Source organism: Rosa chinensis, chromosome 5 (assembly GCF_002994745.2).
Source record: "Rosa chinensis cultivar Old Blush chromosome 5, RchiOBHm-V2, whole genome shotgun sequence".
NCBI classification, from domain to species: domain Eukaryota; kingdom Viridiplantae; phylum Streptophyta; class Magnoliopsida; order Rosales; family Rosaceae; genus Rosa; species Rosa chinensis.
In genome coordinates this window covers 32,551,831-32,576,119 of record NC_037092.1, presented here as the reverse complement: position 1 = coordinate 32,576,119, position 24,289 = coordinate 32,551,831, and the positions used below count along the sequence as shown (strand labels likewise).

General features: G+C 38.0%; 2 protein-coding genes across 3 annotated transcripts; one reads left to right on the top strand and one right to left on the bottom strand.

Moving 5' to 3' along the window:
- The first annotated feature begins 787 nt into the window (after window positions 1–787).
- On the top strand, window positions 788–6,695 carry LOC112165567 (tryptophan synthase beta chain 1). Of its 2 annotated transcripts, none has more exons than XM_024302123.2 (5): window positions 788–1,246; window positions 4,340–4,696; window positions 5,282–5,724; window positions 5,811–5,905; window positions 6,214–6,389. In XM_024302123.2, the coding sequence occupies exons 1-5, from the start codon at window positions 899–901 to the stop codon at window positions 6,387–6,389; spliced, it is 1,419 nt and encodes a 472-aa protein (XP_024157891.1). In that variant the 5' UTR covers window positions 788–898. The 2 variants fall into 2 exon arrangements, with proteins under 2 accessions (XP_024157891.1, XP_024157892.1); XM_024302124.2 differs by lacking the exon at window positions 788–1,246 and adding an exon at window positions 3,596–3,967 and having other exon boundaries at window positions 6,214–6,695.
- A 2,116-nt stretch (window positions 6,696–8,811) lies between these two features.
- LOC112164947 (glucose-6-phosphate/phosphate translocator 1, chloroplastic) lies at window positions 8,812–13,583 on the bottom strand. The gene is made up of 5 exons (XM_024301314.2): window positions 12,530–13,583; window positions 11,838–12,063; window positions 11,141–11,363; window positions 10,181–10,394; window positions 8,812–9,194 (listed from the first exon to the last, which is right to left on the bottom strand). The coding sequence occupies exons 1-5, from the start codon at window positions 13,028–13,030 to the stop codon at window positions 9,183–9,185; spliced, it is 1,176 nt and encodes a 391-aa protein (XP_024157082.1). The 5' UTR covers window positions 13,031–13,583; the 3' UTR covers window positions 8,812–9,182.
- Window positions 13,584–24,289: the final 10,706 nt, after the last annotated feature.

Here is a 24,289-nt window from a genome sequence, read left to right as displayed (position 1 = left end):
AAATTTGTTGAAACAAAGTGAAAAAAGTTATAAAACCATCAAATATATCTTAGATACATGAATACATCATGACCAATCACTTTATTTGCAAACCAACCATCATGACTCATTCTTTACCGATTTTAATATTGACCATGACTATATCGATCACGAAGATATTGACATACATTGAATAATTTAAAATCTTAGAGACATCAAGTTTTTCAACTTGAAAAACAATAAAGGTAATCTTCTAGCGATATACCAACCTCATTTATATGAGAAAGAAGAAAAACAATTAGTGAATATCAAAATGGTAAGTGCCGAAATTAATTAGCAATTAATTTCACAATAAAGCAAAAAGAATGTATTAAATAAATATTTGTCATACATAGCCTATATATTTTTTTTCCTTAAGTTTTTCTCATTTATTTATTTAATGAGGAGAGGCATAAATGGAAGTTTGATAAAAAAAATGTTATAAAAAAATATAAGGGATATGTATTAAGTAATTGAGAGAGTGTATTGAAAATTTCTCTTTCACGTTGTTTAATTTTAATGCAGTAGAATGTAGTGTAAATTTACCATGACATGAGGTGTCAAAAAAAAAAATGTGCGTGTCATATCTATTGGGCCGATGGACCATATGGCAATTTGGCATGGTTCTGCAAGAGGGCAGAAAAATTTGTCGAATTTCCTTTAGGGTTTAGGTTCCTTCTGTGGCTCAAAGTTCATTTACACCGTTAGTTTCCATAAAAAAGAAAAATTCATTTTCGCACTACAAATCTAGAATGGTCCTACAATCAAAGTCCCAAGATCTCATCACATGCCGTACCCTAGTCCACTTTTACGTTGCGGTCCTCCAAAAGGTCCCTAATTCCTGAATTCAATTCACTCCTCTCTCTCTCTCTCAAATTCTATGGCAGCCTCCGCTAGCTCAACCACAGCTTGCAAAACCCGCCCGAACCTAATCACCGCGCCGCTCTCGAAACCTTACTCCTCCCGACTGCCCTTCAAGGTCCGGAAATTTACCTCCCGTGCCACCGCCCCTTCCTCCATCTCCTGCACTCTCGCCCGAGACTCCGCCGCTGCTGGTCTCCGGATGGATAGCCAGAGCGCAAACGGGTCGCTGGCGGGCCTGCCCCGACCCGATTCCTTTGGCCGGTACGGGAAGTATGGCGGAAAATACGTCCCGGAAACGCTAATGCACGCGCTCACCGAGCTTGAGACGGCGTTTCACGCGCTCGCTCATGACGAAGATTTTCAGGTAATGTGAAAAACTGTTAAAAGCATGATGGCATAACTAGCCCATGTATTCATACATCTGAGTGACCTGACAACTACAAGAGATGGTATTAAAGCAACAAAACTTTGACTTATTGCTTTGGAACCCAATTCGAAAAACATAGAAGCGTGTTCTGAACTTTTACCAAGTACATACATATAAGACTTAAAATAACATGATTGAACAACTTGTTTACCTTGGTTATGATCATCATCTGCATCTCTATTCATTGTTGGGGAGAGGAAGTTCAGTCTTAATAGAAAAATAACAAGATTGTAGTAGTGAATTCTCTGGGTGATGAGATAAACAAAAGTCTCTATCTAGTGTTTCTTTGATAAGGCTTATATAGTTAGCGATAGCTGCTAACGATAGGTTTAGGAATATATATATTTTTTTCACGTTGTTTAGTTTTAATGCAGTAGAATGTAGTGTAAATTTAACCATGATATGAGGTGTCAACAAAAAATCCACGTGGCATTATCTATTGGGCCGTCAGACCATGTGGCAATCTGTCATGGTTCTACAAGAGGACAGAAAAAATTGGAGAAAATAGTTTCGTCTGTGCCTCAAAGTTCATTTTCACCATTGGTTTCTATAAAAAAAAAGAAAAATTCATTTTCGCTCACTCTTTCCTTATATTTGTTACTTATTTTTCCTCAGACAAAATAGTCAAATTACCCCCTAACTTTTCTCATGGCTGCCGATTTACCCCATGACATTTCAATTTTGATTATTTACACCCTCACTTTTCTAAATGTTGCCTATTTACACCCTATAGTTAAATTTTAGACTTTCCATCCAATTTCTCCGTTTATTTGGGTAGCATGTGTGGGGCATTTTCGTCTCTACAATTGTCACCAAAAAAACAAAAATCAAGAAAAAAGTACAAAATTACCTTGTTAAAAAATAAAAAATAAAATACTGCTATTCATCTCCCACAACTTTTTTTTTTTTGCCTCAGCCTCTCATCTTCTTCTCTATCTATCTCTCAATTATCTTCTTCTCAGCATGACCTCTTCATCTATGTTCCTTTTATCGAGATCAATATGACACAATCCCAACTTGAATCAATCAAGATGACCTTCACATGCTTGCTGCAATTTTAATTTTCATCTTCCATAGATATAAATATTTTAGTTTGTTCGATGGTTTCTCAATCTTATACACAATACAAACCCCTCCAACTGGAAACTTTGATATGAATGTTTGAAATATTAATGATCAGTTCGGCTTTCAAAGAAAAAGAAAACCAGAAACCTAAATGATCAAAGATTGTTTCTCCTTTAGTGATATGATCATCCAATCATTTGATGTGACTAGCAAATATTAATTAAGCGATCAGTTGCAAGCTAACGATCAAACTTAAAATAAAGGGAGTGAAGAAGAAGAAGAGATGGACAGTGAAGAAGCGACAAAGGGCAAGTTTTTTTTTTTTTTTTTTAACGAAGAACAATTTTTTATTTTTTTTATTTTTTATTTCTTTGACGATGTGTTGTTTTGTTTAATTTTATTTTTTGAGTGATAGTTGAAAAGACGAAAAAGCCCCTCACGTGCTAACCAAATTAATGGAAAATTGGATGGAAAGTCCAAAAAATAACGATAGGGTGTAAATCGGCAACAATTAGGAAAGTGAGGGTATAGATAATCAAAATTGAAATGTCATGGGGTAAATCGGCAGCCATGAGAAAAGTCAGGGGGTAATTTGACTATTTTGCCTTTTCCTCATTATATTACATTGACTACAAATTTCTTAACAAATTCCCCGACAACTTCCTTAATATTCTCAAACACTAAACCAAAAAATTCATAAAAATTTTAATTTCTAATTCCATAAAATAAAAATAAATAAATAACTTTCTTTCCATGAAATAAATAATTTATATACGTGTCCATATGCACTTTACCAATGGGACCACTACAAATCTACAGTGGTCCTATAATCCAAGTCACAAGATCTCATCACATGCAGAATTGCATACAGCCGTACCCTAGTCCACAAAATGGGGCACAACGCTACGTTGCCGTCGTCCAAACGGCCGCGCATTGTTGCATTTGGCTTAGAATTTTTTATCGACAGAAAGTGGAGGTAGGTAGGATATTTTAATTTTTTTTAAAAGTAACCGCTAGAGATTCATCAAACCTATCACCAACGTGTATTTACACTGATATGAATGAAAGATTACATAACATGACTTAAATATTTTATTATTAAAAAAAATATCTTTATAAATATCGAGGTGTATTGAATTTGCTGACCCACTTGCACTATCGCTGGATAGTAAAATACTCGTATTTATAGAAAAAGGTCCCTAGTTCCTCCACTCAATTCACTCTTTTCTTTCTCTCTCAAATTCTATGGCAGCCTCCACTAGCTCAACCACAGCTTGCAAAACCCACCCGAACCTAATCACCGCGCCGCTCTCAAAACCTTACTCCTCCCGACTGCCCTTCAAGTTCCGGAAATTTAACTCCCGTGCCACCGCCCCTTCCTCCATCTCCTGCACTCTCGCCCGAGACTCCGCCGCTGCTGGTCTCCGGATGGATAGCCAGAGCGCAAACGGGTCGCTGGCGGGCCTGCCCCGACCCGATTCCTTTGGCCGGTACGGGAAGTATGGCGGAAAATACGTCCCGGAAACGCTAATGCACGCGCTCACCGAGCTTGAGACGGCGTTTCACGCGCTCGCTCATGACGAAGATTTTCAGGTAATGTGAAAAATTGTTAGTGTGAACATGTCCTAATGGCGAAGTATATGGCTGTGGAATTATAATTTTGAAATTTAGAAATGCCTAATCTGTTGGGACTATCGGAAATTTGTAGAATTCGTGATTTATCTAGGTCAAATTATTTGGATGCCGGATGGTTATTGAATACAGTGTTGTTTGTTGGCCTTACGGTTTTCCAAGCTTCCACATTCTCCCATTCAATTTAGAAGTGGTAGATAGGATTTATGGAATTTGCACCGTTAAATGAATAGTTTTCTTACATTAGGAGTTTTGCCTACATCGTCGTGCTTTTACTTGGCTACTAGCTGAATGCAATTTCCTAATTGATTGGAGGAATGTATGATATTGCAGACAGAGTTGAATGGCATTTTGAAGGACTATGTTGGCAGGGAGACTCCCCTCTATTTTGCAGAGCGGCTGACTGAACATTACAAACGTCCTAATGGTGAGGGGCCACACATTTACTTGAAAAGAGAGGATCTTAACCATACTGGGGCTCACAAGATCAACAATGCTGTTGCCCAGGCTCTGTTAGCTAAGAAATTGGGCAAGAAACGCATAATTGCCGAGACTGGAGCTGGTCAACATGGAGTTGCCACTGCAACAGTCTGTGCTCGGTTTGGATTGCAGTGTATCATCTACATGGGGGCCCAAGATATGGAGAGACAAGCTCTCAATGTTTTCAGAATGCGGCTTCTTGGTGCTGAGGTATGTAATGGTCTGCAATTCATTTCCTTTAAGTGATACATTTTCCTTATCGTATTGTAGGTTGTATTTACAAGGTGAACATTCAGTGATCTATGGAACTGGACTGAATTGAATTTAGGCATATTTTTTCAAATCAATTTTTCACTAATAGTATGTCCTGAACGTAATGACCAAAATAAAGATTCTTCATACCATTATCATTAGAGTTAGTACCAGTGGTGCTACCTGCTATTGCTATATTGCCCGTTGAACTTTGTCTCAGATCTAGTCTTGGTAGTTTAATTTACCTCTGTAGAACATATGACGTGCTTTTTGGCATGATTTAGTGAAATAAGTAGCCTATTGGATACATCATACATGTTTCCTCTTTGCGCACAGAAAGTAGATATGCATTTTATAGGAAAGTGACTGTATTCAACACTTAGTGCCACTTTTTTTTTGTCTTTCTCTTGATACTGGATATTATGTGAAAGGGCTTAAAACACTATTATGTGCACTATTATCCTAATTTTGAGTTGAATATACTGTTTTAATCAATCCCATCTTTCCAAATTGTAAACTTTTATTCCTTTCTCTGAGCTGCAGGTTAGGGGAGTCCATGCTGGAACAGCCACATTGAAGGATGCTACTTCAGAAGCTATAAGGGACTGGGTTACCAACGTAGAGACAACTCATTATATTTTGGGTTCGGTTGCTGGCCCTCATCCATACCCTATGATGGTTCGTGATTTCCACAAGGTAATTGGTAGAGAAACAAGAAAACAGGCATTGGAAAAGTGGGGTGGGAAACCAGATGTTTTGGTAGCTTGTGTAGGTGGTGGCTCAAATGCTATGGGACTCTTCCATGAGTTTGTGGAAGACAAAGACGTTCGATTGATTGGGGTGGAAGCTGCAGGCTTTGGATTGGACAGCGGCAAACATGCTGCAACCTTAACCAAAGGGGATGTTGGGGTTTTGCATGGAGCTATGAGCTACTTGTTACAGGATGAAGACGGCCAAATTATTGAGCCTCATTCTATAAGTGCAGGGTATGGAAGTCTTTTGATATGTTTGACCACCAATTGTGATGTTGCTTTATAGTGTACTAATTATAAAAATTATGTGTGCCATATAGCTTGGATTACCCTGGAGTTGGACCGGAGCATAGTTTTCTGAAAGACTTGGGCCGTGCTGAATACTATAGCATTACAGATGATGAAGCATTGGAGGGTATGTGATTTACAGTTTACAACTTATTTACTTTATGCTTTATGCATAGCATTACTGTTTAATACATGGTTGCATCCCATTTTAAGCTAAATGTATAGTCCTCAGGATAACATCATAAACAAGCGGAGACCTCTAATATGTTATGATTTTTCTTGCTGGCCCACAATGTCCTTATGTTTTCTGCGATCTTAATCTCTTTGACTATGTTCTTTGATTGATGAAATATTACAATGTTCTGTCATCTACATTGCTATTGCTTGAAAAGCATCAAGCTTTTGGGCTAATCATCAAGTTCTCTCCTAATGCAGCCTTTAAAAGATTGTCACGACTGGAGGGAATAATTCCGGCTCTGGAGACTTCTCATGCACTGGCTTACTTAGAAAAGCTCTGCCCTACTCTTCCTGATGGGACCAAAGTTGTGCTTAACTGTAGTGGCAGAGGGGATAAGGATGTTCATACTGCCATCAAACACTTGAAGGTTTGATGCTGTCATTACTGAACGAACCACAGTATTATCACAGTAAAACTAGGACCACAGGAAATAATGTGTCTTATGTACTTGTCATATAGAGCCATGTTAATTAGGAAATCAATTTGTTGATTGGGTGATGATGTCTCTTGGCATCAACCATCCAAGAACAGTTGATCGCAAATTTACTTTGAATGGGAGGACTGTATTCTACCTTTCTGCAATGGTTTAAGCCTCTCTTGTCTTGCAAATTTCTCTGGTTCCTGGACAATGTCACTTCAAGTTTCTCAAAGAGGAAAATGCCAATCTTTTATGATTGAAGATGATGAAGTTGGTGATCTTTCGAGTCCTTGACTAGTTTACATTGAAGTGATAGCCACTTGGATACTATGGAGTTTTGAGATACCTGACTTAATATGAAGCCGCTAATTAGGTAGAGAATTAAGCTGGGAATCAATGTTAGAGCCCTGTCTCTTATCCTTGGGAAATCTTTTCACTAGCTTGTGTGGATGACATTCTCTGCATTGTTGATAAAAGTTCAGAGGAGGTGGAGTTCAGTGGAGATGATTCAAGATCTTGGTATAATTCCAAAATTTTCGTGTGTTTCCTTTTCATTAACAAAAGAAGGCGAGATGATCAATTTAGTCCATGTAGTTGGAGTTGGGTTCAAGTTTGGGTCAACAATAACCTTATAGTTTCTTATTGTTGCAAACTTGCAAGTCAAGAAAAACTTTTAGGGGTTCGTCCAGTTTCTGATCATAACTATATTTTACTCATTTCGAGCTACTAAATTAGCTTATTATCAATTTTTTTTTTTTTGATACGAGCTTATTTTCAATGTAAAAACAGCATAGCACCATTTTTACTTCTCTCTTTTTATTCTCTTTTCTTTTCAGCCATATGGGTTGTCTGCCATAAAAAAAAAATTAAAAAAAAAATAATAAAATAAAACACTAAACAGTGGTGTTCACCTGGTCAGTTGCTGACCAAAAAATTTATGCTCAACAACCCTTAGATTTACATTCAAGGGTGAAAAACAAAACACCTCAACTTAATAATAATTCTCTCTGCCCTTGGATTTACATCTAAGGGTGGTTGAGTATTATTTTCTTGGTCAATAACTGACCAGGTGAACATTTTCGAAACACTAAAATATGTGATCTTTTGATTGTAGTTCAAAATGTGCAATTGGGGTTTCAATTTTGTCATAATTATATCAGAGCCACAAGGTTTTTCTTTCTTTTATACTATTATTTTTTTTTTTGAAAGGTTCTTTCTTTTATATTATTTTTGAGAAAGAAATGTACAAACCAAAACTTTGTTTTGAGGCCCAATGTCTTCGTCGTCAAACAGCGCACATGTAGAGACTAATCAGTAATTACTTATGTGCAATGGTTTCAAACTTTCAATCCAACTTATTTTGAAGAATTCGCATCTAATCAGATTATATGTGATCTTTTGATTGTGGTCCAAAATGCGCAATTGGGGTTTCAATGTTTGGTAAGACAATGATTTCTCATTTGCCAGGTCACATGTTCGAGTCCCATCAAGGGCGGAGATGGGTGAGGTTAAAAAAAAAAAAATTTATAATTGGATTCAAGGAAATCTAATTAAAGAGATGCGGGGAATCAAATTCGCGCTCCTTATTTTACAATCCACACTCCATGTTCCTTTTTTAATATCTTAACATCATATGTTTTACAATCCACAGTACAAAAAGACAAAACTAAATATACTAAAAAATAAACATAGAGTATGGATTGTTAAATGAGGAGTGAATTTCATTTCTTAATATAAAATCCATGTGTAAAAATACAAAATATCATCGTGTGATCGTCCTCCAATGTAACAAAAGAATTAAATTTGTTAATATTTTGCAGACAACGGATTCATAGGAAGATTTTATTCCTCATAAAAAATAAAAAATAAAAAATAAAATTTGTTTATCTACGTCAGCAATGGTTGTTCCTCATTTGTTTGATAGTTTTCATCGAAAATGTTGTTCTTCATCATAAAGTTAATTCTCTAAGTTTGTATAATTACTTTCGGACGAGAGTTTTGCCGACAACAATTGTTCCGCATCGTTGTGTAATTACATTTTACCAAGAACAATTTCGTTGGCATTGACATTGAGGAACCAAAAAATTAAATTCCTTTATTTACATTTGCCTCAGTAATGATTAGATTTTTAAATACCCTTTCCCAAAGGGATTTTCGTCAGAAACACGCTACTGTTTTTGATACGGGGGTCTTTGGAAAATTTATAGTAACCAAAAATGCAAAGGAAACAGATATTTTCCTGCATTTCAAATGAAAAATTGCCGCTGAAGGCGACATGCACCAAGAAGGTCCCAGCTCTAATGTCTTATTAGCTAAAGCATACCCACTAAATCAATTGGATATGCTGTAATCATAATTAGATTCTAAACAAGAGCCGTAAACAAACAAAGAAATGCGATTAAGCCGAGGGCCCACATTGTCAATTATGCTTCTCAAAGCAACAGATACACTGTTGCAGATATTAATCCTTGCTTATTGAAATATTTCTCTTCAGTCTCCATGAATTTAAAAAAAAAAAAAAAAAAAAAAGAGCAAAAAATAGTGCCTACTTTCCTTGTATAACACTAGTGCCGTTTCAACCATTATTAGTATCTACAATTACACGCTCTTGGTTTATTCATATAACCAAAAATCCGGTAACCATGGAGTTTCACAGCACCTCTTCTTCCGTCTCTTTCTACACCAGAAGTCTCCCTTCCCGTCGTTTATGATACACGATGTACGTAAAACTTCCCCAGCACAGGCTCATCACTGCTTTGCCTGAAGAAAAGCAAAATATATTTAGGGAGAAACCAAACATATTCCATATTATCATATGGTCAACAAGTATATTAATGCCGAAACAAACATTAGTAGTTAAGTACAATTTGGTAGGCTACAGTGGTCCAAGCATAGCATCTCATGACAGCGGTTCACCTAACATTAAACAGATCAACTGCTAATTGGTAGCAAAACATGATATTCGTAGGTATCTATATTGAACACGTCTACCCATAGTTGCTCCATTTCTGAGCCGAGGCTCTACCTAACACTTAATCAACGAATGTCTGTGCAATAAAAGGGAAGGGAAGGCAGATTATTTGTTATAGAATTTTTGGAGATGCAATTGTAGAGTCAAGTCGAACTTATAAAGAATATAGCATAGCAGATGTAAGTTTACATTGTCATACTAATATAAACCCATGATACATCCCGCACCACACAAAATATCACCAAACTTTCTGTTGGAATCTATCACATACAAACAAAAGGCATGAACTGTAAAGAAACAAATAATGTTCGTCTGTATGTACAAACAAAAGGTATGAAACATATAACACCAAATAAACTTTGTCTACATATACAGACTAGTCAAATTGCATTGAAGAAACTGTTATAATATGAAAACAACAGTTTATCCACATCCTAACTTAAACTTCGAGGACATTAGAAACCAAACCAACAAAACTCATCTACATCAAGAGATTCTGGGTTCCACATTGCAGACCCTTTAACAAAATTGGGCTAAATGTGCAGGCAAGTATTAATTCCAAACACCATATCATAATTTCAAAGGCATGCAACAAGAGCTCCTAGTAGCGGAAAAAAGTCCATATGCAATTGATCCATATTATAATACTTTTCAAATAGTGGTAATCCAAGAAATTTTTCAGCAATGTCTAAGCATTTCAAGTCAGAGAGGAAAAAAAAAGCCATAAATAAATAACGAACAATCAGCTCAATTCATAAAGAGAAAATGGGCTTACCTGGGAATACAAGAAGGTTCCGAAAATTGCAATAGCAGCTCCAAGAGCATTGACAGGCTGGACAGGTGTGTGGAATATGATGATGGAGGATACTATGACAGAAATACGTTTCATGGTGTTCCCTATGCTAAATGTCAAAGGAGAGATCTCATCTAGCGACATGTATGACACCTGGTTGTAGAGATGATAGAAGACACTCTGGGCTGCCATCCACCTATTGTTCATAACCAACAGCAGCTCATAAGTATTAGAACGCAGGTATTAAAAAAAAAAAAAATCAAAGGTATCATAGCCTTAAACAAGAACAAACACGAAGAATTTTTCTGCTAGTGATTCTAGGTCTAAAACAACAGTTACAATGCATGGTCTTGAACCAACATTTCATGATATTTCAAACTCTGTGCGGGAAATAAAGAAAACGGAACCATAAAATCATAGCTGCAAGAGACATTTCAAACAAACAAAGAGAAACTATAGGTCATGTAATGAACTCCTCCAATTCCATTACAAGACCAAAAAAAAAACAAAAAAAAGAACCCTGCATCATAATCATGAGCAACAAACCTTCAGCAAAAAAAAAAATAGGATAACAGGATCATTTCTCAATAAGGTAAAAAATTTACTACTTTGGTTTCTTGTATAAAGCTCTAATCAGTAACAACATGCACATAATTAGATTAACTTCTAGCACAATACATTCCAACCAAGACATGCCTTGCCCCTTTCATCATCTGCATTCTACTAGGGGGTCCAAGATATCTCTAGAAGAGAGTACCTATTAAGTGAAAATTCAAAGGATCAAATAAACCCTACACTCCTAGACCATTCAGACGAGATACATGGCATGCAGATTGCTTGTTCTTGCCAGAAGACACTACTTATTATGTGTTTACAATGTGCCCTGAAAAAAGAAGAAGATATATACAGAAGAACAACAAATGACAGTTGACATGAAATTACCATATCAAGTTGGGACCAATTTGCGCCATGGCTGTTTCAAATCCAGCTGCCCACATCTTGGGTCCCTCCACCGCAATTGCAAATGGTGTGAGAATTATGAGAGACATAATAGATAGACAAGCATAATAATTCATTCCGCTGACAGACTTCCCCTTCATGCCCTTCTTTGAAAATATGTTTCGGAAGACAAATGCCAAGTTTGATATCATGGCCCCCATGAATCCTGAAACAAACAGAAAATCACAAAATTTAAGATTCTATTTACCTAATAATAGCAAAATAAAAAACATAATCTTTGAATCACAGGATAACCTGCTATAATTACGCTATAACTCATTATAATGGAAATAGTAATCAAGCAGACCAAAAAAAATGCAACTAGCTAGAGCTCGCTCTGGTCTTTGGAAAAAACTGGACCAACAAAGAAGCTGGCTATGGCATCTAAGTTCAGATAAAATAACAAGGTGAAAGGTGCAGTATGAAGAATGAAAATCTCCATTAGAAAATGTAAGTTTAATTGTAATACAAAATATGATTTAGCTGATGCAACAGTAGCAGCTAACTTAACTTTATTCTGGAGAAGTCCCGACAGAAACTTTTTATATTGTTTTCTTTTTCAACAAGAAGTCACAAATCGAGAAATCAAGAATTTAACAATTTAAAAATTCTGCTTTCAGTAGGGAGAAAGTTTGGTTACCAATCATGTTAAAATTAAGCTCTGTCAGAGCAGCAAGACCACAACCACCAATGATTGGAATAAGGGAGAGGTAGACTGAAGTAGGGAAGGACTCGCCCAGCAGGAACCTCGAAACCAATACACTAAAAGCAGGCTCTCCACTCTTGATGATATGGGTGAAAGAAACTGCAACCTTAGACATACTAACAGTTGCAGCTACATGTCCAATTGTATGTGCCACAGCAACCTGCAGAGAAATCAACGAACACTACAATCAAAATCCGTAACTGACGAGAAAAATAGAGATTTCAATCCAATGGTCGTAAAACACCAAAATCTCCAAATCATTGCTTGGCTAGCATAAAAAGTTCAAAACTCTGTCAACAATTGAGATAATCTTAAACAAAGGCAACCACTAAACTCAGTCAAATAATTGTCCCAACTTGTTTTCATTTCAGTTACATTTTCAATATCAGAACTTTCATTTAATTTCTTTTCCTTCGATTTCTCAGCATCCAAACAAAATGGTTATTTTCACAACCAAAGACCCTTCAAAAATCCTCACTCACTTTCAAAAAACAAAACAAAATCTAAAAACCATAAAGCAGAACAAGTTAAAACCCTCACTTTCTCAGCAAACCCCATCCATCATTCACACAAAACCAAAAACAATTCAAAAGGAACCAGCCAAACAAAAACCAATTCAAACTTACAGGAAACAGAGCCTTCCAAAAATCCATATCAGTCTTGGGCGCCTCAGCAATCCTGGTAGCCCAAGACACCAACATGATCAAAGACCCACATGCCAAAGACAGAGTGGAGGTCAACCAAGGAAACGGGTACGCATTCAACACCTTCTTATTGTAAATATTGAACACCACATTCAGAGCCCACCACATAGCAAAATACACACCGATCTTCAACTTCTTGGCCGCCTCCGATCGAGTGTCCACCTTTGGAAGCTCGATCGGCTCTGACTGATCTGCCTCGTACGCCTGACATTTGATCAAACTCGTTCGAGCCTTGAGTGATCCAAAGGTCTCTATGCTAGAGACGTGCAGAGGCTTCTGTACCGAAAGCACCGACCTTCGAAAGCTCTTCAAAGGCAGAGACGGCAAATGCAAAGATCCTTGCACCGACAGCCGAGCTTTTGGCCGGAGAAAAACATCACAGCCATTTGTGATCGCCAGGGATTGTTTCACAGAGCAGATCATGGTGCAAAAAGGTTGAATCTTTGGTGAAAATTCAAGTTGGGTTTTCTGTGAAGTACACAAAAAACCCAGTACAGAAAAAACCCAGATATGATCAACCGGTCAGCGTTGGTATTCTGGGGGGAGAAAAGATGAAACCAAATACTATTACGGCTGCTGAAAAAGAGTGAAAGAGAAGACGAAGTAGAAATTGGGTTTGACCTGAAAAAGCCTCGAAAAACCGAAAATCCAGGATATATAGTAAAAGATCAAAGGGTGTTGATTAAAATAGAGAAACGAATGAAAGGGGGTTCGATTTTTTTTTTTTTTTTCCTTCTCTGTTTTCAGATTGCTGATCGGGGTAGGTCTGGCAGAAGTAGAACAACAGAGTACATCTAATATAGGAGGGGGCAGGGAAAATGGGTTTTTTTATTTTTAATATAGTTTGCCGCTTGGGATTGGTGGAGAGGGGGCTGGGCTTTGAAATCGACAACAAACTACAATGAGGGTTCTCTGAAATCTCAGTCCAGAGAAATATGTATTGGCAAAGAGTCATGTGAGTGTGCGCATCTTTTGCATTAAAGTATTCATCAACTTTTCTATACTTTGACAGGGAGGTGCTGAGCTAACAACACCTCTTCGGTTCTGTACGTTGTAGAATTTGACTCTAGTGCGGTTAGCTGTGCTTTGCCACGCCGTTCCTGTCCAATCATCCACTTCCCGTACGTGTCATTTTCCAATTCTCCATTAACAAGGATGGTTGTGGGGAAAGATCACAATCAAAATTCATTCCACCCCCAAATTCTTGTTTTTGGTCGCGAACCAAATTCTTCGGCAAGTCTTCAACTATTTGAGTTTTATGTGTTTCTTTCTTGAATTTAATGAGATTTTTAAAAAAAATAAGAATCAGTACGGTTCAGTTATAATCTTGATTAATAAAATTATAAAAAAATATAACAAGGGAATTGTCCGAGTTTTTGTAAAGAATTTAGGGACTGTATTTATTTTAAATTTTTAAGAATCTACAAGATTTTTTTTTTGTATTTAATAATCTATAAGTATTCAATTGAGATTTTCCTTTAAAATCTTGTTGTATTCAATTAGGATTTAAAGTTATCCATCCAAATCTTTTCACTATTCAAAAGTATGCAAATTTGTAAGAATTTCATTAAATGCTAGATTGTGGAGAATTTTTTTTTTTGAGGTAACAATGAAATTGTATTAATGATTTATACGATTACAATAGTACTGTAGGGTATCCAAAACACACTCTGGAGCTTGAGCAAACCATTCCATATGAATGTCATAATCAAAACCAAATCCTGCTAGTCTATAAGTAGGGATGGCAATGGGGCGGGTTGGGGATGAGCATCACAATACCATCCTCATCCCCGGGGTCATTCCTTACCTCCATCCCCGCCCCAATTCCCAATAAAAATATATTGAGGATTCCCCGTCCCTATCCCCACTGGGGACTAAGCCTCCAAACCCGCCCCAAATCTCTAATAAGAATTTAATAAATAAAATAATTTTTTCTCATATTGTCTTTTTTAAAATCAAAATTTACAACAAATAAATTTAAAACATGATTAAATTCATAAATCATAATTTAGTGAGTGCAAAAGTCAAAACACCATTAAAGTAAAAGTGTAGCCATTAAAGTAAAGTAATAGATGTATATATTTATGATTTATATTATAAAAATAAATTAAAATTATATAAACTAACTGACACACAATATGAAGGCAAATTGAAAATTAATTTGAAATAAAAAAATCTCTTGAGACCTAGCAATACTCTGCTAGGGTTGAGCGGTCGCCGCCCTTGGGCGTGGTTTTGCAGCACCTTCCCTCTTCAATGGGATTCTATTCCCTCACTTTCTCCGGTGTCGGCTCTTTGGAGTGGAGACTCTGTTCTCCCCTCCGTCTCACTTTATCCTATGTCAGTGCGGCTGCTGCCGTGCGCTGAGCTGGAGGAGGCGTGCACTTTGCCGGTTCGATCAGCGTTGAGGACGATAGCTAATCTATCATCGCGGATGGCAGCTCATTGTCGTGGTTCGTCGAGGCCTCAGCGGGCGCGTCTCAAATCTGGCGAGGTGGGTCGGGTTGGTTTGTGCTTGGGGCATGCCCAGACTAGATCGATCAAGCGGTGGTGTCACCGAGTCGGTAAAAGGTGAGATCGATTCCGCCCGGCGCGAGAAGATGGATCCATGGTTGAGTCCTTCTCGACGAGGGTTGGGGGAGATGCGTTCAGGCCGATTCTAGCAGAATTTGCTGATCCAATTGACGTTGAGAGTCTTCCCAGGTCTGTTGTCCGGATACCTTCCTCAAATTTCTCTCTTCCTTCAAGATTTGAGGGAGCCTCAGATTGATTCAGGCAGAGATAACAGCGCGGCGGCTCTGATAAGTGGTGTTTGGGTGCGCAGGCATTGGGGTGTCGAGAGTGGAGATGACTCTAAGGTGCCTATAAGTTTGGGTGCCCTAATCATATTCACATGGGTTTGGGCTTTTGTCAAAACTGCTTTTGTAGACTTAATTTAGGTCTCGGGCCTAATTTGGATCAGGATTTGGGATCCTAATCTCTTACAAATACGGATCTTGGATCCGAGACAGCTGCTCATATTGATCTGGTATTGGTTCTGGTTCTTAGGATTTCGTTTGCTAATTTTCGAGTTTCTGACACCCTCGGTTACTTTCGAACTCCTGGTGAGTGAATCACCTTTCCTAGGTGATCATTGCGCCGGTTACGATTACGGTTACTATAACATTTACACTACTTTAATGACATATGCAGTGCAATGATGTCGTTCGACATCAAGTCACATCCTGGTTACCTTTCATTCTAGATGCGTCTGTGCATCTTATTATCATTTATTGTTTTTTCTTTATTATGGATGCGTTTGTGCCTCTCGTTATGTTTTATTGCTTTCTTTCAAAGCTTTTGCATCGCTCCATGTAACCTCTGTTATCATTTAATATAGTTTGTCGTCTTTCCTTTCAAAAAAAAAAAAATTAAAATATATAAGTTAAATAAATGTATATATGGTGAGGCTATTGCCACCCGATAATTTTCTTTGTTCACTCTACTTGCTCATTACACCCTACATTTTAATTACAATTATTAGATTTACTTATCCAACCCATTTCTCTTTCCAGGAATATCCTCCATCATATGACATATTTTAATTTATTTTGTTTAACGAAAATTTCTCATTTAATTTATATTAATTAAAAATACGTCCTAAAATATATTAAAGTTTCCTAATAAAATCATAATTTGATTTACTTCCATTTTTTTATTTTTTCCATTCAGTTTCAATGTTTGTTTATTTCAATCCATATTAAAAAATTAATAAGTGCTACTATGAGCAATGAAAAAAAGATTGATTTTTTTTGTGTTTTAAATTTTTTACTTTCGGTGTTTATAAAGGTATTATAAAGATTTTGATGAAGTAAACACTAATGGTTTTGTGAATTGAATAATGAATTAACGATAAGGACGAACAAAAAGATAAAAAAGAAAATTGTAATAAATTGAAATTTGGATGGAGAAGATGAAGATTAATGTTTTCAGAAGAGAAATTAAGTAGTTTTGTATTTAATTAGTTATCTCTTTAGTTTTCCATAAAGATTTAAATTTTAGAAAATTAGTGTACTTATTAGTCATTTTGCATTTGGGTAATATAGTTTTTTTTTTTTTTTGAATAAAGGGCTGGTGCGGCTGCCCTCAAGCCTTAATTAATGAAACCGTCGAATACAGGGGGGGGATATTGAGCCTAAACCCCTGATTATAATAGGCACCTAGAGTACATCCTGAAATAATATCATGAGTCTCTACTAAACAATTGTATTCAAATACGCACCAACTAGCAAAGAACGCGCTCCAGACGGTTCTATTTGCTTCTCAGTGGTGGCACAACGGAAAGATAACTCAATCTGCAACTCGAATACATCGTAGCATAATATCCATTCTCACAGCTTTCCCACCATGTTGCCACTGGAAAATACATCCAGTGACACCAAGTTTCACCCTGCCACTAGGAGGTAGCGACCATTTGACGAAGCAAGGAGCTCGCCGCCTACCTAGAGCAGACAAGGCACTTTGAGTGCACACACAGGCAAAAGGCCCGACTAGCCCTACACAACATATGCAGGGACTTATTGCTCATAAAATGCGCAATAAAACTAAACAACATAAAATAAGAAAAGCTACAAATAAAATAGTAGCCTGGTTTGAGCCCAAGTAGTAGGTCCAAGCCCAAGCCCTAGAAGCAAGAAGAGCCCAGCCAACATGCCTGGCCCAACCCAGCTCTGGTACATCCCTGCCGACAAGCCGCAGAACCTATCTCACCACCACCTGCAAAGACGCCATCTGCCACCATCTGTCAACCCGGTCACCACCAGCCCAACCATCCTCCATCTCTAGATCGGATTTGGAAACAATGATAATGCCAACCCAGATGAGCCTAGCACTCTTCGACACCGCCCTCGCAGCAACCTAAAACCCCACCCAACCGGTGACAAAAACCAGCAACGGCGTCCTCAGAAACCAACCACTCCGACCAGAACTAGATCTCCGCCCAATAGTGACCATGATCTCCTCCTCCACCTTCCTCAATTCGCGGCGGCCCAGATCGAACCCCCTACAAGTGAGGACACCACTACCTCCACCAACGTAGGTGGAACAATACAACCCGTCCGACGATAGAGCCCCTAGGGCACGCCGCCGGATGGAGAAGGGGGACTTTTTGGGCGAAACCCTGGAGAGAGACGAGAACTTTGATTTGCTTAATCCGAAGGGGTTTGTTTAAATATAGTCTTTCAATAATTCAAATATTTGTACGGTGAATAAAGAAAATGGTAGGGTGACAATAGCCGCATCCATTGGGGCGGGTTTGGGGATGGGGATCACAATACCATTCATGCCCCCATCCCTGCCCCATCCCCAATCTTAGATAGCAGGGATTGGGGATCCCCATTCCCATTCCCCATTTTTTGTCCCCGAATTTTTCCCCTATTAGAGGCGGGTATCCAATAGACCGCCCCGCTGGGGATTTTTACCATCCATATCTATGAGCAACATGATTAGCAGTCCTATAAGTATGATGAACAACTATAGAAAGCAAATCACCTAACAAATCTTTAATTTCTTCAACAATGATTCCCAAAGTAGAGAAGTTATGATCCTCTGCTATCACAGCCTTCATAGCCTCTAAACAATCACTCATTAGAGCAATATTAGACACACTAAGTGCCTAAATAAGCTCCAACCCAGATTAATAGCAAGAAGCTCAGCATGGTAAGCAGAGGACACATTAAGCACTCTATAAGCAAAGCCTATAATGAACTCACTCTTCTCATTACGCAGCACACCTCCAATCCCTCCATGTTATAGTGAAAAAACATAAGCACCATCAACATTCAAGCACAATAAGCCACTCATGGGAGGGGACCAATATACTCTAGCTTTCGTCCTCTTATCGATTACCAAAGTCATACACCTATTAGCCTGAATGAACTCTTCATACCAAGCCATAGTACAAGCAACAATTGTAGAAGCATTTTTAGCATTATCATTCCACAATTTATCATTCCTATTCTTCCAAATACCCCATAAAAACATCAACAGCTTAGAAAGATTTTCAAAGGAAAGAGTAGATGTTTGTTCAAGTAATCATTAATTCCTTAAAAATAAAAGAATGAGTTATAGGAACCTGAATAGAAAAAAGAGGAATAATAAGGATTTCCTGCGCAGTAGGGCAGCCACATAACACATGTCCAACACTCTCAAACTGGTGATGGCAAAGCAGACAACCCATATCACCAGTATAACCCTTCTTGCTCAAACTCTCCCTAGTTGGTAACACATTATGACAAGCTCGCCAAATACATATAGAGACCTTCCCAGGTATCCTAGCTTTCCAAAGTGACTTCCAAAGAATACTAAAAGGATCACCAAGAGAAGAGGAAGCAAAGGCATCCCCCATCACCACATCCCGAGCTACATAGTAGGAAGTTTTAATAGAAAACTTACCTTTCTTCCCAAGTTTCTATCTCAAACGATCTCTTCTATTTCTATAATTGAGAGGAACACACAAGATAGCAGCCTATCAGGCTTGGCTTCACTATCGCTCATGACTTGTATTGTCAACAACTTCTTGAGAAAATAAATTTTGCAGAATATCAACCCTCCAACTTTTGGTATCCGCATCAATCAAGGAAGAGACTAACTCAATGTTACAAGTAGCCGGTTTATAGAGTTGATGATGAGAAACCTTTGGAATCCACTAATCACTCCAAACATTAATAGAGGAGCCATTACCAACCTACCAAAATAATCTAGCTTGCAGGACAGTTCTAGCTTCCATAATGCTTCTCCATGCATACGAAGGGGAATCCCCCATATCCGCATCCAAAAAAGAACCATCCGGAAAATACCTAGCCTTGAGCAAATGAGACAACAAGGAATTAGGATTAGTGATTAACCTCCATCCCTATTTTGCAAGCAGATATAAATTATGAGCATGCAGATTCTTGAAACCTAAGCCTCTTTCACTTTTAGACAGGCACATCCTATCCCATGAACGCCAGTGAATTTTGCGATTAGAATCTGAACATCGCCAAAAGAATTGAGCACAAAGATGGTGGAGATCATCATAAAGACCTTTAGGAAGCATATAACAACTCATGACATAAGTTGGGATAACTTGAGCCACTGCCAGAATCTCCTTCCCAGCAAAACTCAGGATTTTTGTGCGCCAACTAATCAGTTTCTTAGTTAATCTTTCCTTAAGGTAAGAAAAAATTGCCACTTTTGATTTTCCAACATGAAGGGGAAGCCCTAGATACCTGCCATGGTCCTCAACACACTGCACCCCCAAAATAGAAGCTAAATTAGCTTTAGTATCAGGGTTCATATTCTTGCTGAAGGTAACACTGCTCTTCTGTAGATTAATCCTTTGGCCAGAAGCACGCTCATAAACATTCAGAATAGACTTGAAGGTAGTGCATTCCACATAGAGGCTTCTCCAAATAGAAAACTGTCATCAACAAATAATAAATGATGAATAGTTGGGGCTCGAGGACTCATCTTTAGCCCCTTCAGTGAACCCTGAGATACTGCATAAGAAATAAGGGAAGAGAAACCTTCAACACACAAAATGAATAAATATGGAGAAAGAGGGTCCCCCTACCTGATGCCTCTGGATGGAGTAATACAACATGTAGGTTTCCCATGCAGCAGAATAGAATAACTCAATGTTCTAATGGAACAAAGAACAGTATCAATCCATTTTTGTGCAAAACCCATTTTAGATAAAGGACTAAATTTAGTTTACCCCCTTGAGGTTTGAGGGTAACATCATGTTGGTCCCTGTGGTTTCAATTTAATCAGTAACACCGTTGCACTCTCAAATTTCATCAATCGTGTCCAATTTGAATTCATCCGTCCAAATTGGACGTTAATTGCTGATGTGGATGTTCAATCTCCCACGCTCGGGCCCACTTGAGGGGCTAAATTACGCTTGTAACTCTTAAATCTATTTAAGAAAATTTCAAAAAAGAAAAAGCAAATGAAAATACCTACAAAATTTTTTTTAGAATAATAATGAGGCAAAAGATGGAAGCTGCGCTTTGATTCAATGATAATGGGGAGCTAGTTTGCTTTCCAAATTCCAACCATTACTTGAAGGATAAAAAAGTAAACCCGAAATCAAATTCCAACAAATTGAAACAAAAGTTACAATTGCAATTATCTCTTTTCGATTTCCTAGCCATGTCAGATCAATAAAATTTAGATTTTGCACCATAAATCCTTCAACATAACCTCTATCAATTATGCATATCAAAACATAAACACAAAGAACAAATCTATGATCACATGAACCCATCTTGAGGATTGCTCTTCTTCTTAAAATTACGAGCTCAAGGCCATACCTGGAAAGGACATTTGTAACCCAGTTCGATTCAGAAAGGTGAAGACGCCACTGCTCGAATCTAGGTGTTTATCATTTTCACATATCTCTAAAATCTAAGTTCAAAGTCTCATGCTTTTGTGCTTCTGGTGAATTGGAAATTGCCTGAATTAATTTGCATTGATGCCCCTAACAAAGTGATTAGAACAATTTCTAAATTATAATGAATGTTTGATTTCTCTTTATTATGTGTGGAGGGCAGAGGCGTGGATGGTGGAGGAGGAGAAGTCGAAGAAGAGAGAGAGATAGGGAAACGTGGGTGGCGACTGGGTGAGTCGAATCGGTAAACAAGTGAGGGTCGACTGGAACGATCAGAAAATCAAAGTTTTTTTTTTTTTTTTTTGAATAATCGGAAAATCAAAGTTAGGGACTTAGGGTTTTGAAGGCAAAGTGATTTTGGGCGAGGACAAATTCTGGGTTTATTTATTTATTTATTTATTTATTTATTGGGTGTATGATGTGGAATATAAGGCCGTCCACTCTACCACCTCTTCAGATCCTATAGTTTGATATGGGGTGTACTACTTTTTCTTTTCTTTTTTGGTCTAAAAAAGGTTTTATTGATCGGATGTTTTGAAACTTAAGTACCACTTTTGCTTTTTTCTTCTTAATCATAATAAATAGAATTTTTCTTATTCAAACAACAAATAAATAGAATTTATGAAAGAAAGAAAAAAAGATTTGATTTAATTGACAATTTTAGCCCTTATTGCTGGCCCCATTAGGTTCCACATCAGCAATTAACGTCCAATTTGGACAGTGGAATTCAAATTGGACACGGTTGATGAAATTTGAGAGTGCAGGGGTGTTACTGATTAATTTGAAACCCTGGACTAACATGATGTTACCCCCAAACCTCAGGGGGGGAAACTAAATTTAGTCCTTAGAGATAAAATAGAGATTAAGAAAGTCCACTCCAATCTGTCGTATGCTTTGCTTATATCTAACTTAAGGGAGAAGAATCCCTCATTCTGATGTCGGAGCTTATGCATAAAATGAGCAACTTCAGATTCAACAAGAGTGTTATCGGATATCAAACGGCCAGGAACAAAGGCACTTTGAAGAGGAGAGATAATAGAAGGCAATAAAACTTTCAATCTGGTAGCAAGCACCTTAGAGGCAATTTTATACACCACGTTGCAAAGGGCTATAGGCCTGAAATCAGCTGCAACTTTAGGCTCTTTAATTTTAGAAATAAGAGTCAAATGAGTAAAATTACTCTCAGAATCCAGAAGACCTGTGTTTAAGAAAGTCCTCACAACTAAACACACATCATATTGAACAATTGCCCAATGCTTTTGAAAAAAAGCAGGAGACATACTGTCAGGTCCAGGTGATTTTGATGGATGCATCTGGAATAAAGCCTTCTTGATTTCCTCATATGAATATGGAGCTAATAGAGAAGAATTCTTATCATTATCAATACATGGATGAATATGTTCAAGAACCACTGCCAGAGCTGCAGGATCAAAACCCTCTGAATGAAAAATATTTTCATAGTAATCAACAAAAACTGAAAGCCACTTGTGCAAGATCAGTTTGCCATTGTCCTCCCAAATCAGTGATACTTGCCACCTTATTGTGACTGCGCCTGTTAGATGATTTCCTGTGGAAAAAGGCTGAACCACGATCCCCTTCTTTCAACCATACCACCCTTGACCTCTAACGCCAATCAGCTTCATCCAAAAATAAAAGTTCATTATATCCAAACTAGAGAGTTTTCTGCTGCTCAAAATGAACAAGATCATAAGGAAGTTTCATCAACATATCCATCTTAGATTGCAAGAGATGCATATGGGTTTTTCTCTGCCGAAATGTTCCTGCATCCCATTCCATCAATAGCTTGCTAGTTGAACCAATTTTGAATCCAACTTGCTTTATAGGTTCACTTACAGAGGGAATGGACCATCCCTTCTGAATAACAGCAGTGTAATCAACATGTTGCATCCACATATTCTCAAACCTAAAACGCCTGAGCCTTGGCACTTTGACAACTGGTGCATCAGCTATCTCCACCACAATGGGGTTGTGATATGACCTGTTTGGAGGTAGTGTGATAACCCTAGAGTACGGGTACATAACATGCCAATCTTGCGTGCAACAACCACAGTCCAAACGCTCCTTGGTGAACCAATTAAACCATGCGAACTGATAACCCACAAACCCCATGTCTTCCAGATTACAATCAATCGAGGCTTCCCTGAACCATGTCATCATTGCAGCATTCCGTGGTGGACCACCGGATTTATCAGCTGCACACAAAATCTGATTGAAGTCGCCGGTTATTAACCATAGTAGATTCACCTGTGCTGCCAGAATACGAAGCAAGTCCCAAGTCTGGACCCTATCACCATGCCTTGAAAAGCCATAGATGCCTATCAATCGCTAAACTCTAACGACACCAGGAATCCCTATCTTAGCATCAATGTGATGTGCGTACGAAGACTCACCTTCAACTCTGAAGACCATGATAAAGCCAAACCTCGTGAGCCCTCCCTTTTGGGAAAGCAAATACAGCTAGAGAAACCCATTTCAACTCGCAGGTCCTTCATCAATCTTGGTCTTGTAAGGGTTTCCGAGACAAACACCAAGCTAGGGTTGACATGACAAACCTGAGCAACCAAAGCACTCTACATTTATATATTAACCAGTACTCGACAATTCCAGTTGAGGACTTTGAATGGTAGCTCACAACAGGGAGATGAAAAACAGTGAGCAGACACTGACCATTGTGGTGCCTATATAGGAGCAAAAGCACCGCAACGCCTTAAGGATGATGCACAATGGATTAGATGCAGACTGATCGTCTGGTGCACGGATAGCAGAAGACGCAGGTATAGGACTGCGACCACCGGTGATCGGAGCAATAGATATCCACGGGCGGAGGCCTGGCTTAGGGTTTTGCTGGAGATTTCTCGGGCGCATGAGGCACGTTGCAATTTTTTTAGATTGTGGAGAATAACATAATGTTGCTTATACATATTAAAAGTTTAAAACTCAAAAATAATCCAACTACTTCTCAAAAGATTTTGAAGGACTCTTTCTCGCTCAAAGAATGAAAAGGCTTAGTATGACTAGCTACTATCCTCAATAGATGACGCTCATACATTTTGTACTAGATCCATTTTCCCACTATCCTTCTATTTTTTGTTTTTTTTTTTTTTTTAGTTTGAGTAAATGAAAGATTTCATTAATACTCTAAGGCTAGAATGGCACATTACACAACTCCTATACAATGGCGAATTCATGCACCATTACACTTAAAACATCCAACGCTCATTTATTCAAGGAGCCTAGCAAACTAAAAACTC